Genomic DNA, 23,673 nt, shown 5'->3' on the forward strand with positions numbered 1-23,673 from the left:
TATTTCACGAAGCTGTGCAGGTAGTGCAGTCAGCAAGGCCACACCAACAGTAGGTTCATGAAACTATGCAGCAACAGCCACAACAAGTCTAGCAACAGCCATACCAAGTCCATGTTCAAGAAGTTGGGTAGCAGCAACCACAACGAGACATTCAACAGCCACAACAACAGCAACAAACATCTACTCTACACCTAAGTTAGCAGACATGTCGAACAACCCATAGCAATAAAACTTCAACTAGGAAGCCACTCACTGATACAGAAAAGAGAGCCATAAATGCTAACTATACATATTTGGGTAAGAAGCCACCATTCACAGTTGGTTCTTGGAAAGGAAAATGGAGTGGAAGAGGCAGAGGGAGAGGAAGACAAATCAGAAAAGAAATGGGACTAGGAACAACTATTTCAACTATTTTTTGTCTTACAATATCCAGTCTTATTGGCTGCTAGTGGATGAATTCCAATCAACTGTTTGTTGGTGATGATTGCGTTTTGGATTTTGGTTATGTTTTTGTAGACTTTTGACAACAACATTGTTTATACACGGTCAGCTTTTGAATATAATGGTCTTTACATTTGCCTACTCAATGGTCTTTATGTTTGCCTACCCCACTTCTTGCACTTTTCCATGTCTTTGTCTACATATATAGTATATTCAGTTTACTGGAAATGTGCTTCAACAATGAATTCATAGGAAATAAAGTACAACACTCTCAACCAAACACAAAGCATTGCAAATATAAGCTGATCTTTTCAACAAAGCATGCCTAATTTTTCATTCAACAAATCAAAACTCAAATTTCATTGCCTTTCTACTGATACAATCACTATAGAGTAGAAAATTCATAACACAGATCCACTTGATTAATCTTCATAATGGTCCTTCTATTTGCCTAAAAGCCACGAGGTTTCCACTTTTTTTCCCCAGTTGACCAAGATTATAGTTGTAAGTATCCATGTTAACAAAAACAATCTCACCAAACACTCGTTCTCCCATTTCTTGCTATGGATTTCTTTTTCTAGTTCTTTCACTTTGACCTTCAACTTTGTGACTTTCCTTTCTTGTCTTCTTACTTCTTCTTTGTACCCATCTCTTTGTTGTTTAGCTACATTAATTTTTCTAAGAAAGCTAGGCATGATCTCCGTTGACCAGCAACACATCTCCTCGTCGATCCACTACTAAAATCTGCAACATCTAAGAAAATGGGGCGCATTCTTCGAAGACCAAATTGCACCAGCTGTTTACATTCCTCTTAGCGGCTGCCATTTTTATGGAGCGAAAGACAGCCCATTGCGAACTAAAATACCCGTCGTATTTTACCATGCGCCTCACGTGGTTATGGTTTCCATCGGGTATTAATTTCTGAACTTAACAAAGGGTCCAACATTTTACACTTTGGATAAATTGGCAACCAAAAATTCACTCTTAATTATTAAGGGGCCAAAAGTTCATCCGGCTAATAGTTAGAGGGCCATTGGGACTTTTTTCCCTTTTTTTTTAAAGGCAAACTAAACTTGCTGGAATAAAATGTCTACTAATAGAGAATATCCCAACTAAACAGCAAAAACTTGCTGGAATAAAATGTTCACAAAGGGAGAATATCTCAAGCAAATAGCAAAGAATTGATGGAGCCAAAACTGCCAACTAGTCACAATCTAAAAGCAAAATAACCTGAAGCAATCGATTCTAAACAAAATATATCAAGGATTAAAAAAAAAGGGCACATGACAATAACTCAAGGTAAAAATCTATTGGTCAAAATCCCAAGCCACCATTCTCAACTGGAAATGAAGGAGGTGGGAGGAGACCAATCTCCTACCTCAAATCATTGCACAAAAACTAATAACTAGCAACTTGGTCTAAAGTACAATTCAACTAGTTTTACCATTGCACAAATTGTCTAAGACTCTTTTCTAATCACGGTTTTGACATGATGACGTTTTTTTAATCTAATAACAGCTCTCTACTATTTTGTCCAAAACCTCTTAAAGAAAGGATGAATATCTTTTCTAGTATTTATACCAAAGATGACTTCCTTAAGTTTGGAAGGGATGATAATAGGAATGGGTGTCCGGTCTCCCAAAGAGAGTAATGGGGTAAGGGAAAATGCTCTTTTCTGACCCATCCCGCCTCCTCAGTCTATACTTTAAGATAGTATATGTACAATACAAAATAAGTAGTATGGTATTATTATTATAAAAATATACAATATGAAATAAATTATATGATATTTTGTTCTGATAACATGATGTAATTTTTATACAATTTATTGTGGTAAAATGATTATCTTATTATGTTAGTTTGCTCTTTTTTTCATTCCTTATAAAGAAACAACAGCAATTAGTTTAGATTCTATGTGGTACCAAATATGGAGAAATGGGTTCAAAAGATCAAAGTGATTTCACATTCACCTTTTTGCTAATAATTGAAAAGTGAACAATAAAACTATTATTAGTGTTATATATATATATATATATATATATATATATATATATATATATATAAGTAAAAGTAAAATCAAACAAAATATAAAAATTGATAGATTGGGCAGGGCAAGAGTGAGGAGAAGTGTAGGGATTGGGGGCAGGAAGAATTTTTGTAGAACCTCCCCATTCAAACCCGCTCTAAACCCACACCGTTACCGTCCTAGTATCCATGAGCCCATTTGATTCAAAAAGAAAACTATGTAATCAATCACTAATAAAATATAATTGATTTGCCATTGCAAGTTCCCTCAATTGATAAAGACGACCACTTTCTCAAAAAATGTCCTACTTTCGAATCTTACTACTAATATGAGGGTTGTGTTAGTGAGTCATATATAAAAATTCTATAAGTAACCTATAGCGCTGGGGAAATATCCTAACCCATGGTAGCGATTGGAGTTGAAAGCTACCCAAACTTTTTTTTCCAACCAAAAAAACATAAAATTGATTGACTATGAACATAGTTATTAAACCAGCCCGGGCCGACCATTGAACCCGATCAACCAAAGGAACCAGCCATGGGATCGGGTTGGGTTTCTAATTAGATCGTTTAAGTATAGAACCCGTTGACTGGTCAACGATTCGACTATTCAATCGGATTAAACTGGAAACCAGATGGTTTTGTCAATGAACCGATTTTGTGGAAAAATTTTAGCAACCTCTTGTTAACATTCAAACTTGAAACCTTAGGCATGTATCTATAATATAGTCACCACCAAACCACTTGCCATATGTTAGTTGAGTAGTTTTCTTATAATATATGAACATTTGGTCAATTCTATCTTTATTCTTTTTTTATTTTTCTAAAATAAATTTATTTGTAATCTTTTAATAAAAACTTATGACCCTCAAACTCTATAAGTTATAAACACAAATATAATTTATTACATAATTTATTTTCAAGACAAATATTTTTTTAATAATTTTTTATACTTAAAATTCATAAATAAACAAGATAATTACACTAAACACAGATAAAATTTTACACTTGAAGTTTGGTGGAAAACTAAATAGATTTATGTTTTACTCATTCTTATATGAATTAATCATTCTATAGTGAATTAAATTAAATGAGCATTTGCTATGATATTATTTATCACAGATTATATCATATATCGTATATCAAAAATTATGAAACATAATATTTAAATATATTTAGTAATCCACTCATTCAACTACTCGCCCACTGGTTGAACCAGTGACCGTTGACCCACCTTTTTCATTGGGTTCCTTTTCGAGTCAGGTTTAATAACTATGACTATGAATCTAGACCAAAAAATGGATGTTGGTAAATCATGTAATATAGAAATAATCAATCAATGTAACTGGCCAAACATCAGGAGAATGATCGAATTATCAATCAATCAAGATTTTTGTTTAGAAATGATTTTTGTGAGAATGGAAATGAGTTGCAGATTTATTTACTTAAATATGGCCATAAATGATAATACAACCACAACTTACAAGGCAAAGAAATGGTACGAGCATCAAACAAAAGAACCATCATAATCTAACTAATCTTTTTACCACGTCAATTACATTTTGGGCATTTTTTTTTCAATAGTTTGAGCTGCAGTTATTCACGTAAACCCTATTGTGGTCTAGTGCTTTTAGTAAATATGACTTGTAGAAGAATGAAGTATTCTGGTGTAAGAAGTATTCAAAGGAGATTAAATCTTAAAAACACATTCCACCTTTAACCCATATGGTCTATGGATAGTTGACAGAAAGCCCACCTAAATATTTTCCCCTTTAAAAAGTTGCATACAGTACTTAAGAAATCTTGGCAAATCTTCTTCAAGTTAACCCATGCTTCGATCCCCTCCCCACAACTTGTACTCATCAATATTACAAGATTCTTCAAGGGCATGGTGGTGGTGCATACCCACTTAGGCTTGCCCCAACCGTAATCCACCTCATACACAGGGAACCTACACCAACTAGTGAAACTGCAGTTCTCAATCTCTCCCTTGGGGACTAGCTCCACTGACTTCAAGAAATGAAGCAAATATTCATCTGCATTAAAATTGCTGTTGATTTTCCTTATAGCATTCCTCAACTGATCAACCAGATTGTGATACTCTCTTTCTTTCCCAGCCACCATAATGGGAAGAGTCCTTGCCCACAGGTTTCCAAAGGCGACATCTGGAAGGGCTGGATCCATCCTCGGTCTCAAGTTCACTGCATGGGATGCTGTAACCTTTTTTTTCGAAACGATAAGAAATTTCATTATCAGAAAGAAAAAACAAGTTACATGTACGAGCAACGGCTCAAGGGAACTGTACAAAAAGTGTTCAAAGAACACTGAGGAAAATTCTTTCCTCATCCACAATTACGTTTAAAGCGTCTGCACTCAGTTTTCTACTATCTAACATATTTTCTTCCCTTTCCAACCCAAAAGAGTACATGCAAAACAGTCTTTTCAGATTCAAAATATCCTCCAGTAATGTAGCCATCTTGCTATCTGTTGGTCGTTGCTGTGTTAGTTGTTTCCATAGCTCTTTGTTGCAAAGTTGAGTCGTACCTTTCTCCACTGCTGGTGCACAGCTTTACACAGAGCCAGTTTTAATGCCAATGCTTCATTCAAAATTTTGCTCCCCAGGCTTCTCTCTTTCAGCACCCATTCTGCAATTTTAGTGTTTGCTATTGTTCTTACTGTGACTCCTATTCCAAGGCCATTCTGTTCTTGCTTCTTTGCTGTTGTCACTTCTATAATTATAACCTCTTCGTTTCCATTGCTCTGGCTTTGTTGTTCATTTGCAGGGATTGTTTCTTATGTACTCTTCCTATCTCCCTATTGAAGCTCTACACCTTGTTCCAGCCATTCTTTATGCGCACGGTCTACTATTCTCATTGGTGTTGATCTAGCTGAGCTCTCAAATTCCTTCTAATTCCTATCTTTCCATATCTGCCACAGTATATTTGCTGTCAGTCCAATATGATCCTTCCCTTCTGATCTAGTCCTTGCTTCTGAAATTCGCAGCCACCATCTCTTGAAATCTCCCTTCTGGTCTGTTGCTCCATCCCATTGAATGGGAGCTGATTTCCATATATCCATAGCATGGGAACAGTTGAGCAGCAGATGTTTTATGGTTTCTTGTGCCTCACCACAAGTTGAGCATATAGGATCACCTATTCCTGTTCGTCTCCACACTGCCTCCCTGACTAGTAAGGCTCTTTTAATACACTTCCAGATGAAGTGTTTGATTTTATGCTTAATATTAAGCCTCCATAGTGTATTCCATATCTGAGTCATTTGTTGGCTTTCTTCTGAAATGCTTGATCCAGCTCCCTCCAATTTACACCTCCTTCTGCTTCTACCTTTCTCCATCAACTTTTTATATCCTGAATCAACTGTATACTCCCCTCCCGCTTTTGGTTTCCAGTAGAAGCTATCTTCCCTCCCAGATAGGCTTAGGGGGATACGAAGGATCTTCTCAGCATCTTCTTTGTTGAAGTTGCTAAATATGATATTCTTGTTCCATCTCTGCTGGCATATTAGCTCATCCACCATTTCCAACTCACAGTTACTTGTTCTGCACATAATTGGCTACCCCGTAGGTGTCTTTGGTATCTATTTGTGGTCCTAGATTCTCGTGCTTCTACCATTTCCAATTCTCCTGATCAAGCCTTCATCTAGTAAACCTCTTGCTCTCATTAATCCTTGCCAAATCCATGATGCGTTCTTAGGAGGGGTGCATTGTAAAATGGATTCTTGAGGGAAATATTTATCCTTTAACACCTTACTGACAAGAAGGTTTGGCTTAGTTAGTAACCTCCATACCTACTTGCCCAATAGTGCTTTATTGAAGGCTTCCAAATCCTTGAAGCCAAGGCCACATGCGTTTTTGTGTGCTACCATTTTGTCCCAAGCTATCCAGTGCATTTTATTTCTTCCCTCGGTTTCACCCCACCAGAAATTAGACATCAAAGTACTAATGTCTTTGCAAAGTTTCCTTGGCAGCTTGAAGCATGACATTACATACGTAGGCATGGCCATTGCAACTGCCTTCAACATGACCTCTTTTCCAGCTAAGCTCAAGAATTTATTTTTCCAGTTCTGAAGTCTTCTTTTTATACTTTCTCGTACAAAGCCAAAAATCTGATCCTTTGTTCTGGAAATAACCATAAGGAGCCCAAATACTTCCCTTGCCTTGCTTCCATCATCCCTCCTAAAGCTTGACATATCTCTCCTCTTTGTTCACATTCCATCTTTTTACTAAAGAAAACTGCAGATTTATCAAGGTTAATCAGCTGGCTTGAAGCTGTTTCATAGACTTTTAGAACTTTCATTATCTCAGCCGCCTCTTGCTTGTTTGCTTTACAAAAGATGAGTGAGTCATCTGCAAAGAAAAGATGGGTGAGTAGTGGACCTTGCCTGCTGAGTTTCACACCTATGATCCTCTTGCTCTCTTCAGCTTTCCTTAGCAGATTGGAAAATCCCTCAGAACATATTAAGAATAGGTATGGAGACAGTGGATCTCCTTGTCAAATGCCCCTTCCTGGTGAAACAAACCCTTTAGTTCTCCATTACAATTGAAGGAATAATTGACTGTTGTCAGGCAGCTACTTATCTAATCAATCCATGTATCGCAAAAACCCATTTTTTTCATCATTGCCTGCAAAAAATGCCACTCCACCCTATCATAAGCTTTTGTCATATCTAACTTGATTGTCATGCAGCCATCTTTCCCATGCCTTTTATTTTTTAGGTAATGCATGTACTCATGAGCAACAATTACATTATCTAAGATCTGTCTATCTGGGATAATGGTTGATTGGGTCTTGCTTATGCATTTGTCCAGGACAGTCTTTAACCTGTTAGCCAAAATTTTAGAGATGATTTTGTAAAGCACACTACAAAGACTGATAGGCCTGAAATTCTTTAAGTTGGTGGGGTGCTGGATTTTGGGAATAAGGGATATAACCGTATGGTTAATGGATTTAAGCATGAAACCTGAGCTGAAAAAGGCTTGGATTGCTGAGATAATGTCCCTCTTGATGGTACTCCAAAATCTCTGAAAAAATAGTGGAGTCATCCCATCTTGTCCTAGAGCTTTTTCAGGGTTCATGGAAAAAAGAGCATCTTGAATTTCTTTCTCCTCTACTGTTTTAGTCGGGTTAGCATTCATCTCCTGAGTTATGGAGTGTAGAATACCATCTAAGATTTCAAACATGTCACCTCGCCCTCCACTTCTGAACAGCTCCTTAAAGTAATCAGAAATTTCATTCACTATCTCATCCTCATTCTTAGTCCCAGAACCATTATTTCTCTGCAAATTTCTGATTCTATTACACACTCTCCTACCCTTGACATAGGTATGGAAGTACTAAGTGTTCTTATCCCCCTCCCTAAGCCAACTAATTCTAGCTTTTTGTCTCCAAAAGTTTTCTTCCTCCTTGTAGGCAGTGCTCAACTTATCTTTAATGTCAATCAGATTTTTCCTCCTAGTCACAGCCTCTGAATTCCTAGCTTCCTCCAAATCTTTCTTTAGAGCATTGATTTTACTTCTAGAGTTAGCTTGGAAAGAATTTCTCCACTTCAAGAGTTCAATTCTGCAATTCCTAATCTTTCTAGTAATTTTGAACATCTTAGAACCTTGCTCCTTCTTATTCCAGACTCTCTCAACCACTTGTTGCATACCATCCTTTTGAAGCCATCTCTTGTCAAAATAGAACCTTTTTTTTTCCTATTTGTTGCCGAGACAGTGTCTAGAATAAGCATGTAGTGGTCAGATGCAAAAGTGTCTAAATGTTGACATTTTGCCTTCTCAAAATCTTGGAACCAATCGACACTACATAGGCACCTATCAAGTCGTTGCCTGATTTCACTATCATCATTCCAGTGATTGCTCCACGTCCAAGGTTGACCTTCAAAACCAATATCTATTAAGTTATTTTGATCAATGAAATGCCTGAAGTCCCTAAAGCTCCTCTCCTCTCTAACTACACCTCCCTACTTTTCCTCATTAGACAAAATGTCATTGAAGTCCCCAGCTATCAAATACCTCGCTCCCCATAACCTTTTCCTCCTACTGAGCACCCTCCATTGCTCTCTCCTTATCATCTAATCACAACTGGCATATAAATCTACAAACCACTAGATCATTTGAGTGTCACTGTCTTCAATTTTGGCCTCTATCGTGAAGGCAGTAGTATTCACTTCTAGAATGTGTGTATCCTTAGTCCAAAACAAAGCCATGCCACCTGCTCTATTCATAGCTTCAACTACTACAGAATTATCAAATCTGAGACCCCTAGCTATCCTATCAAGAACTGGTTTCCTATTCTTAGTCTCACTTGAAAAAATCAAACTTGGATAGGAGAGGTTATTCACCTCTCTCAGCTGGGGAACTGTCAAGGGGTTCCCCACTCCTTGACAGTTCCACACCATGACTCTCATTCTCCTTCGGGGGCCCCTTTAAGGAAGGACCCCTCCTCCTCTCCTCTCATATCAGTAGAGTACAGTTCCTCCATAGCTTTAGTTTTTTTTTCCATTGAACTAGCTCAGAGTTAGCATCCTCCATCTCTTCATCCCTAATCAGGCACTTCCTCTTCCCAACCTTCATCTGATTATCCCCTCTACCATTTAACTCCCTCAAAGGTTTCCTAGTTCTGGTTGGGGATTTCAACCTCCTAAACGTCCTCTTGGCTTGCATATCTACCTCTACCTCCACCCTTTCAGCACAATGGCTTTCCTGGCAAAGCACAAGAGTTCCTACTGACTCCTCCTTAGTCCCCAGTTCATGAATCTGATTTTGCCTCAGTATCTCAACCTCTCTATCCTCCTCCATCTTATCTACCTTCTATGGATCTTTACCTTCTTCTTCAATCTGATGCACAAGAGATAGATCAGGGTTCCTTTCATTTGGGTTCAACTGTCCCTCCTGACTACCTTGAGGAACATCCTTACTATCCTTTACATATGTAGATGCGCCTGTATCTTTCACAATCCTATCATCTGCTCTATCCTTTCTTAGCTCCTAATTGCTATCACCTCCATTCACATTGGACTTGAGCGTTTCCAGCAGACATTTAGCCAATGTAGACCTATCCCGCTCCTGCTCAACCAATTCTCCATTTCGATAGGACCAGTATCTTTTATCACTTAACACTTCAGGCCTATTAGATTTTTTCAGAGGTGAACTTTTATAATTCCCAGCTCGCATCCATGGGCCATATTAGTTTTCTACAATACCTTCTCCTAGGACTCTCCTCTCCTTAGAGGACCTCTCACTATGGCCTACTACACCACAACTGTAGCAAAAATCAGGACACCGTTTGTATTTAAAAGCAACCCACTTAAGAACACCTGCAATCTTAACCACTGTGCCTCGAAGAAGAGGTTTAGACAAATCTACCTGAGCTAATATCTTCAAATGTCTACCCTCTTTCCCCCTAGATTGAGGTACTATCACCTCTCTAACTTCTTTGAATACTGATCCAACCTTTTTTCCAACCTCTTTGGAAAGCCAGTGAATTGGCAAAGTCCAAAGTTGCACCCAAAGGGGTGCTACCATAAAGGCATTATAGGCTTCCTCTATCCCCTCTGTCTATTTTTTCAGCACTAATATTTGATTGTCAATCACCCAAGGTCCCCCATTGACAATCTTTTCCTTCTCATCAGCATTTGGGATATTGAATTGAAAAACATTAGGTCCCAGTTCCAAAACAGTCATATTCCTCGGATATCCCCATGCCATAGCAACAAAACTTTTAACCCCCGTAAAATTAGTCACTTTCTCTCCTATAACTCTGCCTATGAGACTATCTTCGCATGCTCTCACACCATGATATAGGTCCTCCATCTCCAAAACAGCTCCTAAGAGCTCATTCCCTTCCAGGGAGAATTTCTGTAGAAGTTCCGAAAGATCTCCCTCCATGGACAATCAGCCCTCACTAGATAGACAAACCCCATTCCACACGCAGAGGACGCATGTAAGAACAGGGTACGAGCAGGCAAAGAACAACAGAAAACAGAGAAACCAAAAAGAAACACTAAAGGATTTTACTGGTAAAGACCCAAAACGAAAGAGAAAATGTAAAAATTGCTCTGATCACGATTACCTTTAAGAGTACAAAGGAAAGATGGGAGCACAAAACCGCATTATACCTGGCAAAAGCTTACTCAAGTTTTGGAGCTTTTGTCACTTTAGCTACTTCTAACCATGCAATACGTATCTCAGTAAGTTATTGGTATCAGTTGCATAATTTCCGACAGAGACGATGAATCATCCATCTTAGAACTTCCTATTGATAAAATTATGGGATTATGGGTGTTTGAAAATGGGTGTTTGAAAAAGTTTGAGTTGTCTGCCTTTTCCCACCAAAAAGGTGAAGAAGCTCCTATCCCAAGAGAGAGCACTTCTACTTAGAGTGAGAAACCCTCTACTTAGTGAGAGGAAGTCGGGGATGCTGTAACCATCTTCTTAGAATTGGATGCCGTTCTGAAATTGCTCCAAATGAAAGCTGAAACAGCCTCCACTCGGGTAGGATAGTTTCCTTTTGACCTAGGAGTAGAAGCAGCAGCTTGTTTAAGTTTTGCAAGCTTTTCCTTGTCAAACACAAAGCGTTCAGTCACAATCTTTTCTTTCGTCTTGGTTGTGGGTAGTTTGAAACCAAAACATGACATGTCTATTGGAGGAAAAAGTTTCGCCCACTCAAAAGCACGTGGTAACATATGTTCATCATCTCCGCGGCAGCTTGCTACCCATGAATTCAAGAATGTAACCAAGGACGTGCCATCGGCAATTTTGTGCGAAATTTGCACTCCTATAGCTATGCCTCCACAATCAAAGAAAGTGATTTGAACAGCAAGAAGTACTGTTTTGGGCTTATCCATGGCACTTCTGGCATTTGACTCAAGAGGAACAAATTGTTTGAGTTCCTCCATGATGGGTTTTTCTGTAATCTCCGAGAGGGTAGTATGAACTTGATCTTCAACAAACAGTGCACCAGAATCATTGCAATCAACTGAAGATATCTCACTGGTAAGCCCTCCTGCCAAGGGATAAAATTGAGTCAAAACATTAGACGAGGATTACTTGAGGATTTGAGCAATTTTGGGATGGTCTTTGTTACTAGATTGCAACTGGTTAGCATTGTAGAAGAAAATAAGAGGGATGTAAGCAGATGGTGCAATTTGGTCTAGCAAGGATAATTGGAGGTTTCTAAGGTGATGGGGTGTTGGAGATGATGGTTTAATCATCTCTTTTGACAATATCTCCAAATTGGTCACCATTTTTGTTACTTTTTGAAGCTCCTTGTGAATTGATAGGAAGTGATGACAGAAAGGCAGTGCAAAACCTAGAATTGGATTTGCTTTATCTGATAGAGCTTGGAGATCACTATGTATACAAAATATTGTTAACGATTGCAAATCCAAAAAATAAATAAACAAACAAATAAATAGAATCAAAGACTTTTATAAGGAGAATTATTGATCTGTTGTTGTACCTAATTAGTTGATTAGTTGAATGATGTTGATCTGTTACTAGTAAAACAGCTTTAGTCTTTTCTACAGTTGATTATTTAGTAATATGGGAATTAAAGAAGTTCATGAGGTCTAACCCTATGATGCTTACATATGATTTTTCTCTTAATAAGATCTTACTTAACCTAGCTATTTAGTAAGTAATTAAGTAATCACCTATTTGGCTATTTTATGAAAGAATTGTTACCTAAAGCTTCTACAATTAGTCATTTTTTAATAATTTTTTATACATTTAGAATTTGATGTAATGTGAACAAATAGAGGTCCTTTCGAGATAATTCATCTGCTACTAACATTAGCGTTCTGATTAAGTTAATTGTTTAAAAATTGAGTGCTATTAATAGATTACTCGTGTAATATACGTGTTAAGCATTAACTAGAACTTATGAGGCTGGTAATGTAGACTTGTAATTTGCTTTAATTTTTTTTCTTTCATATTTCAAAGTGGACAATAATTGTGATTGAGCTAGAAAAATATCAAGTGCTTTGTAGCTTACACTTGTTAAAGAAAAAAAAGTATTTTCCACTTTAAAAATCTTTTTCCATGAATAGAGTGCAAAATTATTAAACTCTAATGGGCACAGGTTGAGATGATCAAATATAGCACATCTTCAGATTTGTCGTCTGCTAATTGTCCTACTTTCCATAGAAATATTGAAGCAGAAGTCAAAAATCACAAGTCATAACGAATGTGATGCAGACCTATTGACATTTATTCAATATAATATGGCGCTTTTCCTCAAAGATAATCTAAAATCTTTTTAAAAATGAGAGAGAGAGAGTAGAAGTATTTTATCAAACTCTGTGCCATTATTATGAAATCATTAACGTCATACAAGATTAAATTAAAGGAATGATTAATTTTACTATTTTCTTTCAGCTAATTCAATTATGAAGACTAATAGAGTATATTAAAGTTTAGACTAATTTATCCATATTTGTGTCCCAGCTCAGACTAAATTGTTTGTAAAAGTGTACATGATTCTTTTCTTAGTCATTGATGTAGATTCTTTTTTTAATAAATATCATAATTTCATTAAAATTTGAACTAACAGCAGAAATTACATCATCAAACATATATAGATATCAAAGAATATATATGAAGAAAGGATACTCCAGATTTTAAGAACAATAAATATTATATTATAAAGCTCCAAATTTAAAAAATGAGAGAAAATAATTATAACTCCACGAACATCTGTGCATACTTCCAATCTCCAGATCTACTGATTAACTGCTTCAAGTATAGATATTATGATGAGATTTACCGAATAGATCCAAAAAATTCCAAATCTGATAATCAAAATTTGAAAAAACTCATATCTAATAAAAGAAAAATGAAAAAATTACCAAAAACTCTCACTAGAAATCCCTAGGAGAGAATAAAACTTCACTAAAAAAGTTAGGAGAGAAGAAAACTTTCACTAGACAACCCTAAAGAGAGAAGAAACTCTTATTAGAAAATTTTAGGAGAAATTTTATTCACACAAATAAAAAAAAAATCTATAGAGAAGGCAGTATCCTTGCGAGAGAGATTGGCTGCTTGGTCGATATCCGCGAATTCGGATGCTCAAAGGCGTTTTGTTGTCTCCATTCTGCCAAGCTTCATCTGTTGGCATGTTTGGAAGGCACGGAACAAAGCAATCTTTTGAAGGGGTCAAGCTGAATAGTGGGGAGATTTGTCATGGCATTCTCCGGGACATTTCCGCGGTGGTTGAGATTAAGTTTCAACATGGGATTGTAGCTTTGATTAGTTTTTTGAAAGGCTCTCTCAGTCGCCGCCAGTACGTCGGGTCCATTTGGTCAGGTGGCAGGAAGCGGGGAGGGGGATCTTGTCCCTTAATACGGATGGGTGCTCGAAGGGGAATCCAGGGATAAATGGTGGAGGTGGAATACTACGGGATTCAAACGGTCGGGTGTTGGTAGCATTCTCCGTCTTCCTGGGGGTCACTACAAGTTTGTGCGCTGAAGCATTAGCACTTTTAACGGGGCTTTGCCTATGTTTCTAGCAAGGCTTTGTGCAGGTTCGAGTGCAAATAGATTCACTGGTACTTGTGGGTATATTACAATGGAGGTTCCAGTGTCCATGGCACATTCGAAGGGAGGTACATCAAATATGGCGGCTAGTCGCGGATTCTACACAGTTTTCGCATTGTTTTAGGAAAGCCAACAAAGTGGCTGACATCTTAGCTAATGTAGGTATCTTGCATCCGCAAGATCATGTAAGGGTCTATCACCAGCTCTGTTCTCTTCCACAACTAGCAAGGGGGGAAGTTAGGTTGGATATGCTAGGCTTTCCCTCTATTAGAACTATCAAAGGATCGTCTTGATGACTGGTCTTGTTCTCGGCTTGTAAGTTTCTGATGGGGCAATAAAAGCAATATTCTACCAAAAAAAAACAAAAATAAATCTATAGAGAAGGCTCCTCCCATAGGGAAAGATCAGAAAAATCTGATCTCTCTCCCATGGGAGAGTTGAAGGGAGTTTTAGTTAGAATTCTTTTTTTCTAGAGAGAAAGAGGAGAGAGTGATAAGAACTTCTTTTTTATTGGTGCAATTCAACCTTAAGGAGAATAAGATGAGAAAAAAGTATTTTTCAAGAGGACTTACTCGAATTAACCATTGATGTAGATTCTTTTAGACATATACTGTCTTACAGAGGAAAAAAATTTTAACAAATTAAAGTCCACTATGCAGGAATGAGATTGGCAACGATCGAACTACCAAAAAGTCAACTATTCACTAATATTACCACCTCTTTGATTTTAAATTCTCATATTTGTATCTATCGTTTAGGAATGTCATGATTTGAAGTTGCTTTTATAGGTGAACTCTATTGTCATATACCACATCTATAAAAGGAAGAGTAAATCTTATATACACTGATGGTGTATATATTATTACGATTCTATCGCGGTTGGATACACAATACATATGCAAATTGTCTTCCAAATTCACAAATGGAACAAGATGAAAAAAAAAAAAGGTGTAGTCCAGATTTCGTGCAAAAAATTTAGATTTGGACCCCTTTATTTTTCCAAATAGAGTGTTTTCATTTTTCAGTTCTTGTTAAAAAATTGTACAAATTATTTGTGATGAGTAAAAACACATTATACAACTTTTACAGCGCCCATAAACAGTTGAATACTGACCACAAGGTTCATTTGCCCCAAACTTGTTAGGGCACCTTCCTGTAGTCCAAGAGGCAGTATCCTAAATTTTAAACGTATCAATTAGGTTTTACCAAAATAGAACCCATTAGAAGTGAAAATCAGATAGTCTGCCAACACTCTTTGAGCATACGAATTTGTTGCAACTTGCTTATATGGAAGAGTTTTTGCTTGACATTCATCACTTTTTTCTTATACAATTTGTACAAATGGGATTGATAACTTTCTTGTTATTTGTTATTAATGAGAAGAGATTAAATTTACTAGCTTAAGTTTTAAAGGGTTTTTACCAAAGTAATCCAATGTGTAGTAAAATTTCAAAATTAGCCCAAATTTCCAAAATTTGCACATCTCAACATACACATAAAATTATCAAAGTACATATTTGAATTCAAAAATGTTGTAGGGGGCATATGCTCATATGTCCACATTTGTGTTTGTATATGTGCATCCATATTCCAAATGTACACTAACGTTCGTAAAAGTACACATTTCTTCTTGTTATGATGCACATTATTCGATAAAAAGCATATTGTATGAGGGTAGTTTGATCATTTAAGGATAAATATTTTAGATATGTTTAATCTGTGAACAGTGACCCATATCTCACTCACAATTTTTCCAAATTTTATGCACTTTATTTTTTTTTTTTTGGGGAAACCAAATAGGCATATTCATTTATGTCAAATCCGCAAGAGCAGCTTCAGGGACTTTCTAGGGGAGGTTTACAAGCCATACTCCACTTCCCTAACATGCAATTGTATACCCTTCCATTGAATTTTGAATCTTCTTATCTTATAATTCTTAGACCCTTTTGGATAAATTTGTCCTGTTTTCTATTATGCTCTAGAGTTTTTAGACCTTTTGGGATTGGGGTACATTTATAAATAAAAAAAAGCTTTTAAACACTAAAAGTACTTTTAAGGTATGTGGTAATTAGTTTTTTGTAACTTAAGGAGTTTAGTTTTTGGTAATTTAAAAACACTTTTGTTAAAAGCACTTCTAAGCACTTGTATTAAAAGTGTTTTTTTTTATAAATAATTGCAACTCCAAACGAGACCGTAAATTCCTTTTGGACTTTTTTCAAAAAGAACCGCAAACGAGGCCTTAAATGACAACTGACAAGGAAGTCTGAGCCCGTCTCAACCAACAAACAATAGCAAATAAAAGAAACCAGTTGAAATTTAAGAGTTGCATCCTAAATTTCAAATAGTACACATCACAGCAACTGCAACAACAAAAGTGTTAGGAAATTGACTTAATTTCTTTTAGGTAGGATTCTTGTTTTGTGTGAAAGTAATTAGTTTCCTAATTGATTTTAGTTACTTGAAGTAGTAACCAAGAAATATTCTATTTTGTTTAAGATTAGAAGTTATTTCCTATTATGTATAAGTCTAGGAATTAGAATTGGTTTCCTATTATTATTTGAATTTTTTGACCAAATAATATTCCCTATAAATAGATGGGTTGGCATACTACACAAGAGACACACAAGGGCACACAAGGACAAGATGTAGCCTTACACAGAGTGTGACAGATGGTTGTTGGAAGATGAGAGATGGTATACAATAGTTAGGTTTGGGTTCAAATTATATTCTTGTATAGGATTTTTCCTCTCATAATAAAGAACGAATTTCTCTCCGTGGACGTAGGTTCAATGGTGGAGTCGAATCACGTTAAATATTGTATGTCTTTTATTTTTCATGCTTGTAGCTTGTTTGCCAGTAAATTGTTGTGTACTTGATATCTCAATAGTTATTTATTCCACACCTGGATCCTAACAAGTGGTATCAGAGTTTCAGGTTGCGAGACTGAGCAATAGAGCAAAGTTCGTGATTGGATCTAAGTTAACTATTGAGATCAAGTGGATTGGTAGTTATTCCTAATTGAACAATTTAACGAATTGTATCCTTATTTCAATGGCTTGGCAAAAAGCATTGATGGTGAAGGATAGGAAGCGAAAAGCATGAAGATACTTGACGGTGAATCTAGGCAGGTGATTCAAGGGTCAAGAAAAAAATGGAGTCCAATATTGATTTTGGACGTGAATCGGTGGAGACTTTCTCACACCTTCAATAGTTGATACTTCAGCCCGATGGATTTTAGATTTTGGTTATGTTCTTTGGGTGGTGTGGCACGTGTTCCAAAGAAACAAAAAAAACTAATTTTCATGCGCCAGAAGACTCTTATAGTTACGAGCTTTTCGTTTTAGGTAGAGTCTTGGAAATCATGCATGGCGAGACAGTTCTGAGAATGGGAAGAAGTATGGTGATTTTACCACTTGGTTGCCTTAATGGTTACGGTTAGAGCTCACCGAAGAGGATCTCGGATTGTAAGTGGTGGTGAGAAGAAATCCTGCAAAAGGAGACGGTGAATTGAGGCACTTTCTCACAAGTCAACTGGAGGTTGGATTTGGGGTAACTACACATGCTCATTTGCCAATTAAATCAATTTGGTATCAGAATTGTATTTATTCGGGTTTGTAGTTCGATACCATATTATTTGGTAGTTGAAAGCAAATGGTTGCTAAAAGAAATTTTCATCAAGGTGGAGATTTGTTAGGAAATTGGCTTAATTTTTTTTAGATAGAATTCTTGCTTTGTGTGAAAGTAACTAGTTTGCCAATTGGTTTTAGTTACTTAAAATAGTAGCCAAGGAATATTCTATTTTGTTTAAAATTAGAAGTTATTTCCTATTCTGTATAAGTTTAGGAATTAGAATTGGTTTTCTATTATTATTTGGATTTTTTGACTAAATAATGTTCCCCATAAATAGATGGGTTGCATACTACACAAGAGACGCACAAGAGCACACAAGGGCACACAAGGGCAAGATGTAGCCTTATACATGGGGTATGAAAGAGAATTCTTGTGAGATGAGAGATGGTATATAAGAATTAGGTTTGGATTCAAGTTGTATTCTTGTATAGAGTTTTTCCTCTCATAATAAAGAACGAGTTTCTCTCCGTAGATGTAGGATCAATGTCAAAACCGAACCACATTAAATATTGTGTGTCGTTTATTTTTCATACTTATGGCTTGTTTGCCATTAAATTGTTATATATTTGATATCTCAATAGTTATTTATTCCGGGCTTGGATCCTAACAAAAAGGTATCAAAATATCAAAGCAACTAAGAAAATTTAAATTGTAAGTTCAACACTTCAACGTCACAAGAAACAACCAAAATAGGTATTTGTTATCCATCAATACAATCCCAAGGATCAACACAGTTCACAAGTTCCAACCTCACTAATAAAAAAACGTACAAGTCTAAAAACATGTTTATGAATTTCTCAACAAGTAGCTTATGAATTATCACATTTTGCTAAAATATTGGACTCTATTGAATTCCTACAGAACTCTCTCGTGACCTTCATTAAGCAATTCGTACTGGATAATTTTCAATAAATTTAGTAATAAAATATTCTTTGTTATAAAAAAAAAGTCTAAAAAAACATGCTTAAAAGTCAATTCAGAAGTCCAACATTCAAAAATACACGAAACAAAAGGTCTATCCAAAGATTAATATCCCTAAGCATTGTAGAACTCCTCTTCATCGAAAAATATATCAACTACACAATGTTAATGAAGACAGATTAGCAAATTTTTGCCAATAAGAAACTCATGTACTTCCCTATTAGCCTTAGTACGTTGGTCTAGCATAATTTATTTGACAAAGCTTTTCAAACATGGACGTGACCATATTCTTTTCTTTTTAATCTTTTTTATAAGTGAGAGAACTTGAACCCAATACCTCCCCTCCCACCTTACCACCCAACACAATCCTCCCGATCATGATCATGATCAACTAAGTAATCGACAATTAGATTATAGGTGGTAAGCATATCACACAATCAAACATTCACTCCAAGCATAATATATTAGTCCAAGATGCCTTTCGCTTCTTTAGAATTTAGATATCCAATCGTGACTATTACACCAGTCAAGCAGGCCAAATGATCACATGGATGTTGCGATAGATAAGCAAAACGTTCATATGAAGTCGGGACTAATGCCATCGACAACCACAGGCTATATGAGCTCAACATAATCAAAGCATATCCAACGTGCCCACGTTAGATTTAGAACAGAGAGAAACAGAATTTTCATATATTCATGTCAGATCTCATAATCCAAATAATTTCTAAAGCCATCGATATATATATATATGTGTGTGTGTTTGTGTGTGTGTATGTATGTGTGTGTGGGTGCATATAAAATAAAATAATATTCAGTTCTCTACATGGTAGGTTACTGAATTAGATGAATTCATATTCTACCAAGTAAACTATCTATCTTTTCGCCATATGAACTTCTTTAATATTTGTGAACTATCCCTTCCTTTTTCACTTTCTTATTTATAATAACTTTCAATCAATCTATGAATTTTCACCTTATATGCATTTGTACCAACTTTACCTTCTTAAATTTTTTTATCCATTAACTTATAGTTTTTCTTTTTTTAAAAAAAAAATCTTTCAACTAATTACATGCAGCCCCATTCAAGTAACAGACTAAGAACTAGTTAAAAAAAATATAGATGGCACATAAACTACTTGCTGCGATCAACATGAGCTAACTCTAAATTCAACTCAAATAATTTCAAGGAATATCACTACCGCAACTTGTAAACATAACCAAACAAACACAAAAATATAATTGAAAGATGGTTTTCCATTATCCAATCTTTATATTTGATTGCAGCGTACAAAAGTAAAAAACTTTTAAATCAAATTTCTATATCAGCAAGTTCTTTTTTATCATTACAATGTTTTAACAAATAAGGAAGCTGCATATTGATTTATTTCACATATCTTTCCCCCCTTTGGCATGAACTGAGCCTATACTAAATCAAAATATGCATTAGCTATTTATTAACAATTAACTTTTATACACTGATAGTATAGTGATTTTTTTATACTAGTAGTGTTGGATGTATGCCACATGTATATAATTTGAATTTCAAATTTAAATTTATATTATATAACATGATCTAAACATTCTTGTGTAAAAAAAAAAATCTTTACACTGACAATGTCTAAAATTAATCCATTTATTAATACGCTTACTCATTTCTCAGTCTTCTCAACCTTACAATCATAAGGGCAACCATTATTATTTGACTATTCTCTTTTTTCTCTTTTCTTTTTCTTTTTCTGAAAAAGTATAATTTGACTAATCTCTAATCTCAAACTTTGGAACACAATTATATCTCAAAATACAAATGGGAAAATATGCATATAATATTGCTAATTAGATGTCTACATTAGTTTGATATTTTAAAAAATAGTACATTTAAAAGTATACGAACTTAATTATCAATTTCAAATTCTCATATAAACAAACATATGTATTCAGGAAAATAGTAATTTAAGATTTAGATAATCAAAAAGAGAAATAATTTACTTGAATGTGTAAGCAATTTAGTTATGAACAAATTTTTTTGACATAATAGACAAAGTTTTAACAAGTTAACATGTAATATTAATACAATTATTAGTGATTTGAACTTCATAGATTAATTAACAAAATAGCAAGTTTAGAAATACTTAAAGAGTAAATTTCAAATTTTCATAAAGCAAAAGTTAGGTGGAGGGGAGCAATGGACTTTCATCAAAATCTAAGGAAGGCAAGAGGAAGATTTTGAATGAAAACTTAAAAAACTCAAAACTTAGGAGGCAAGACAAAGATTTTGAATGAATATATGGAATAGGGAGATGACACTGTTTAGTTACAAATTTTAAATAATACACCTCCAAATCGGAAAAGAAACATTAATCTAAAAACCAAATAAGAAAAAGTTTGTATTAATTTTTCCTACAGCTTTAATGTAAAAATTCTTTTATATTAGTAGATGTGGATGCACAACAACACATGTAAAAATAAAATTTTAAATTTGATAGAAATTATGTGTCATGCATCCATAATCACTAGTTAAAAAATCTTTACAATGATGTTGTAAGAAAGATTGATCTAAAAAGTTTATACCACAAACTATTTTACTTGTTCACATTTTTTTCCTTTATCTTAAGAAATTTAAATGTATTTTTCTTGCATGACTAATATCCTTGCACCAATTAGTAACAAATGGTAAAGGTTGGCATCAGGCAGGCAGATAATCCAGACTAGAATGCTTGCTTCCTAGTATGCAAGAGTTCAACATTTCCCATTTTTCTCCAAAGGAATCAAGTAAAGAAAGAAAAAGAAAATTAGTCAAATTTGTACTTGATGCATCCCATAATTTTCTGGTGCATCTAGGGATTCTTAGAAAATATTGGGCCTTAGAGTTATTCACCCAAATTTGAATTGCAAAAAGAAAACAAGTAAAAAAGATTTATACCTTATCCAGTTCTTTCAAAGGGCATATACTATTCCTTCAATGGATCCAATTTGATGCCTCCTCCACAGACACACACTGCCAACACATTTTTCTGGTAATTATAGCGCCAAAAATACCAACTGAAGTAACAGATCCATCCCACAATCAAGAAATCGAGAACAAAAACATCATCTTCTTCATTAGGCTTCTAGATGGCTTCAGCCACAACGAAACCTTCCTTCACATTTAATCTTCCAACCACTTCTTCTCTAACTCAACCATCCAACAATCATAAACCCAATCCCCAGCTCAAAATCCCACCTCTCTTCTTCAAATCCCATTCCATTTCATCCCTTCACAGCTCTAGAAAATCCCATTTCAACACCCCTGCTGTTAAGTCCATTGATGTTTCCAAAGAAGATAAGCCCACAAGCTCATTAGCGGAAGAAACAGCCAAGAATTTATCAGAAACAATCACTGAACCTTCCCAAGAAGAGGCCCCAAATTTTGATCAGAGAAGACTTGAGGAGAAATTTGCTGTATTGAACACTGGAATTCATGAGTGCAGGTCTTGTGGATATAGATATGATGAAACTGTTGGGGACCCTTCATATCCCATTCCACCAGGGTTGCCATTTGACCAGCTGCCTGATGATTGGAGGTGCCCAACTTGTGGGGCTTCCAAGGGTTTCTTTGAGAGTAAAAGTGTGGAAGTTGCTGGTTTTGCTCAGAATCAGCAGTTTGGATTTGGTGGTAATTCACTAACCTCTGGCCAGAAGGCTCTGCTCATATATGGTGGTCTAGCTTTAGGCTTTTTGTTCTTCTTGTCTGGTTATCTTCTTCAATAGTGGAGGATTAATCTGGGCCGAATAATGATTTGTAGAGTTTTATCATTTTGTTATTGTTGTTCTTAGCACTTTTTAAGTACAGGCAAAATGTACTCGAGCATCTGTTACTGATGTGTAGATAAAGAAAATTTAAGAATTCAATGTTTTGGCATGAGATTTGTTCCTAAATCATTTGATTTTGGAACTAATGCATTAACACACTGATACAAGTAGAAGGCCTATCACGCTGATTAAACTTGTAATTTAAAATGCAACTCGTAATAGATTTGTCTAATAAGATGATCTTACTCAAGTTTATGTGATAATTTTAGAGTTGGAAGGGTCAAACTTTGAAGGATTAAAGGGGCGTTTTTTCAGCTTAGAGGTGGCCTTTTTATCCGTACCTAGAGGATACCTTTGTTTTTTGTTACTCTGTACCATTCTCCTGAAGTGTGCTTGATTAGAAGATTATACCATTCTTCTGTACCATTCCTTATGTTGAATCTACTTACTTAAACATGCTTGTTAGATTATAGCAATCAATTAACATATGCATCATAGTAGTAAATTGAACATACTAAAGGTATGTAGCTAATCAACATATTAGTCAACATTGATCAATTCCTCTCCTCTGCCCTGTCTAACTGGGATATAAGATGCATTTTAAAGCCTTAGTTCTGGTATCTTTTTTATTCTGATGAAAGCATGTATATCAAAGCCTGGAAAGAAGAGTTCCACTATGTAGGCATTCTTGTGATCCATTGCACGGCATTCAGGAAAGCTTTTCCCAGGAGCGGAAACATGCTAGTCACCAAAATGATATATGTTTGATAGGTTTTATATGTTTTATGGGTGAAACGTACGCGTGGAGCTGGGCAAGTTTTACAGACAATAAAGATGTGATGGTTTCTTTCCTCTTGCTTTCTGTATATGTTGGGCAAGGAGAGAGGCTTTCTTATGCCTTGAACTATCCATCTAATATAATGTTACTTATGAGTTGCCTAAACATCATTGTGAAAACTGAAGATGGTCCAACTTTATTTTTGCTTGCTGCCAAGAGGACCTGGAAGAACTATAACTTCGGCAATAGATCTTCTGTCTCACTTCTTGTGTCATTTTGTATCCCATTTTTTATTTTATTGTTATTTCTCTTTCACAAATATTGTATTTAATTCTTTTTTATTTCCTTAAAATCAAACTACTATTAATTGAGCAAAAAAAATACACAAAATAGGAGATTTTTTCTAATTTTCTATTATATTTTTTATTTTTCTACTATATATTTTGTACCAATTTTCTATTATATCTTTAATCAAACAAACTCAAAAAGTCAAAATACACAAAAAAAAAATGAAATTTTTTTCATGAATTTTCTAT

The 23,673-nt window shown here is 35.4% G+C and overlaps 1 protein-coding gene across 1 annotated transcript; it reads left to right on the forward strand.

Moving 5' to 3' along the window:
• Window positions 1-21,681: 21,681 nt before the first annotated feature.
• On the forward strand, window positions 21,682-22,317 carry LOC113732685 (uncharacterized). The gene has a single exon (XM_027258611.2). The coding sequence runs from the start codon at window positions 21,682-21,684 to the stop codon at window positions 22,315-22,317; it is 636 nt and encodes a 211-aa protein (XP_027114412.1).
• The last annotated feature ends 1,356 nt before the right edge of the window (window positions 22,318-23,673 follow it).

Source organism: Coffea arabica, chromosome 2e (genome assembly GCF_036785885.1).
Source record: "Coffea arabica cultivar ET-39 chromosome 2e, Coffea Arabica ET-39 HiFi, whole genome shotgun sequence".
In the NCBI taxonomy this organism is placed as follows: domain Eukaryota; kingdom Viridiplantae; phylum Streptophyta; class Magnoliopsida; order Gentianales; family Rubiaceae; genus Coffea; species Coffea arabica.

What these genes read in the sequence shown, in the direction of transcription:
- LOC113732685 (XM_027258611.2), top strand. Translation starts at nt 21,682, where the DNA reads ATGGCTTCAGCCACAACGAAACCTTCCTTCACATTTAATCTTCCAACC.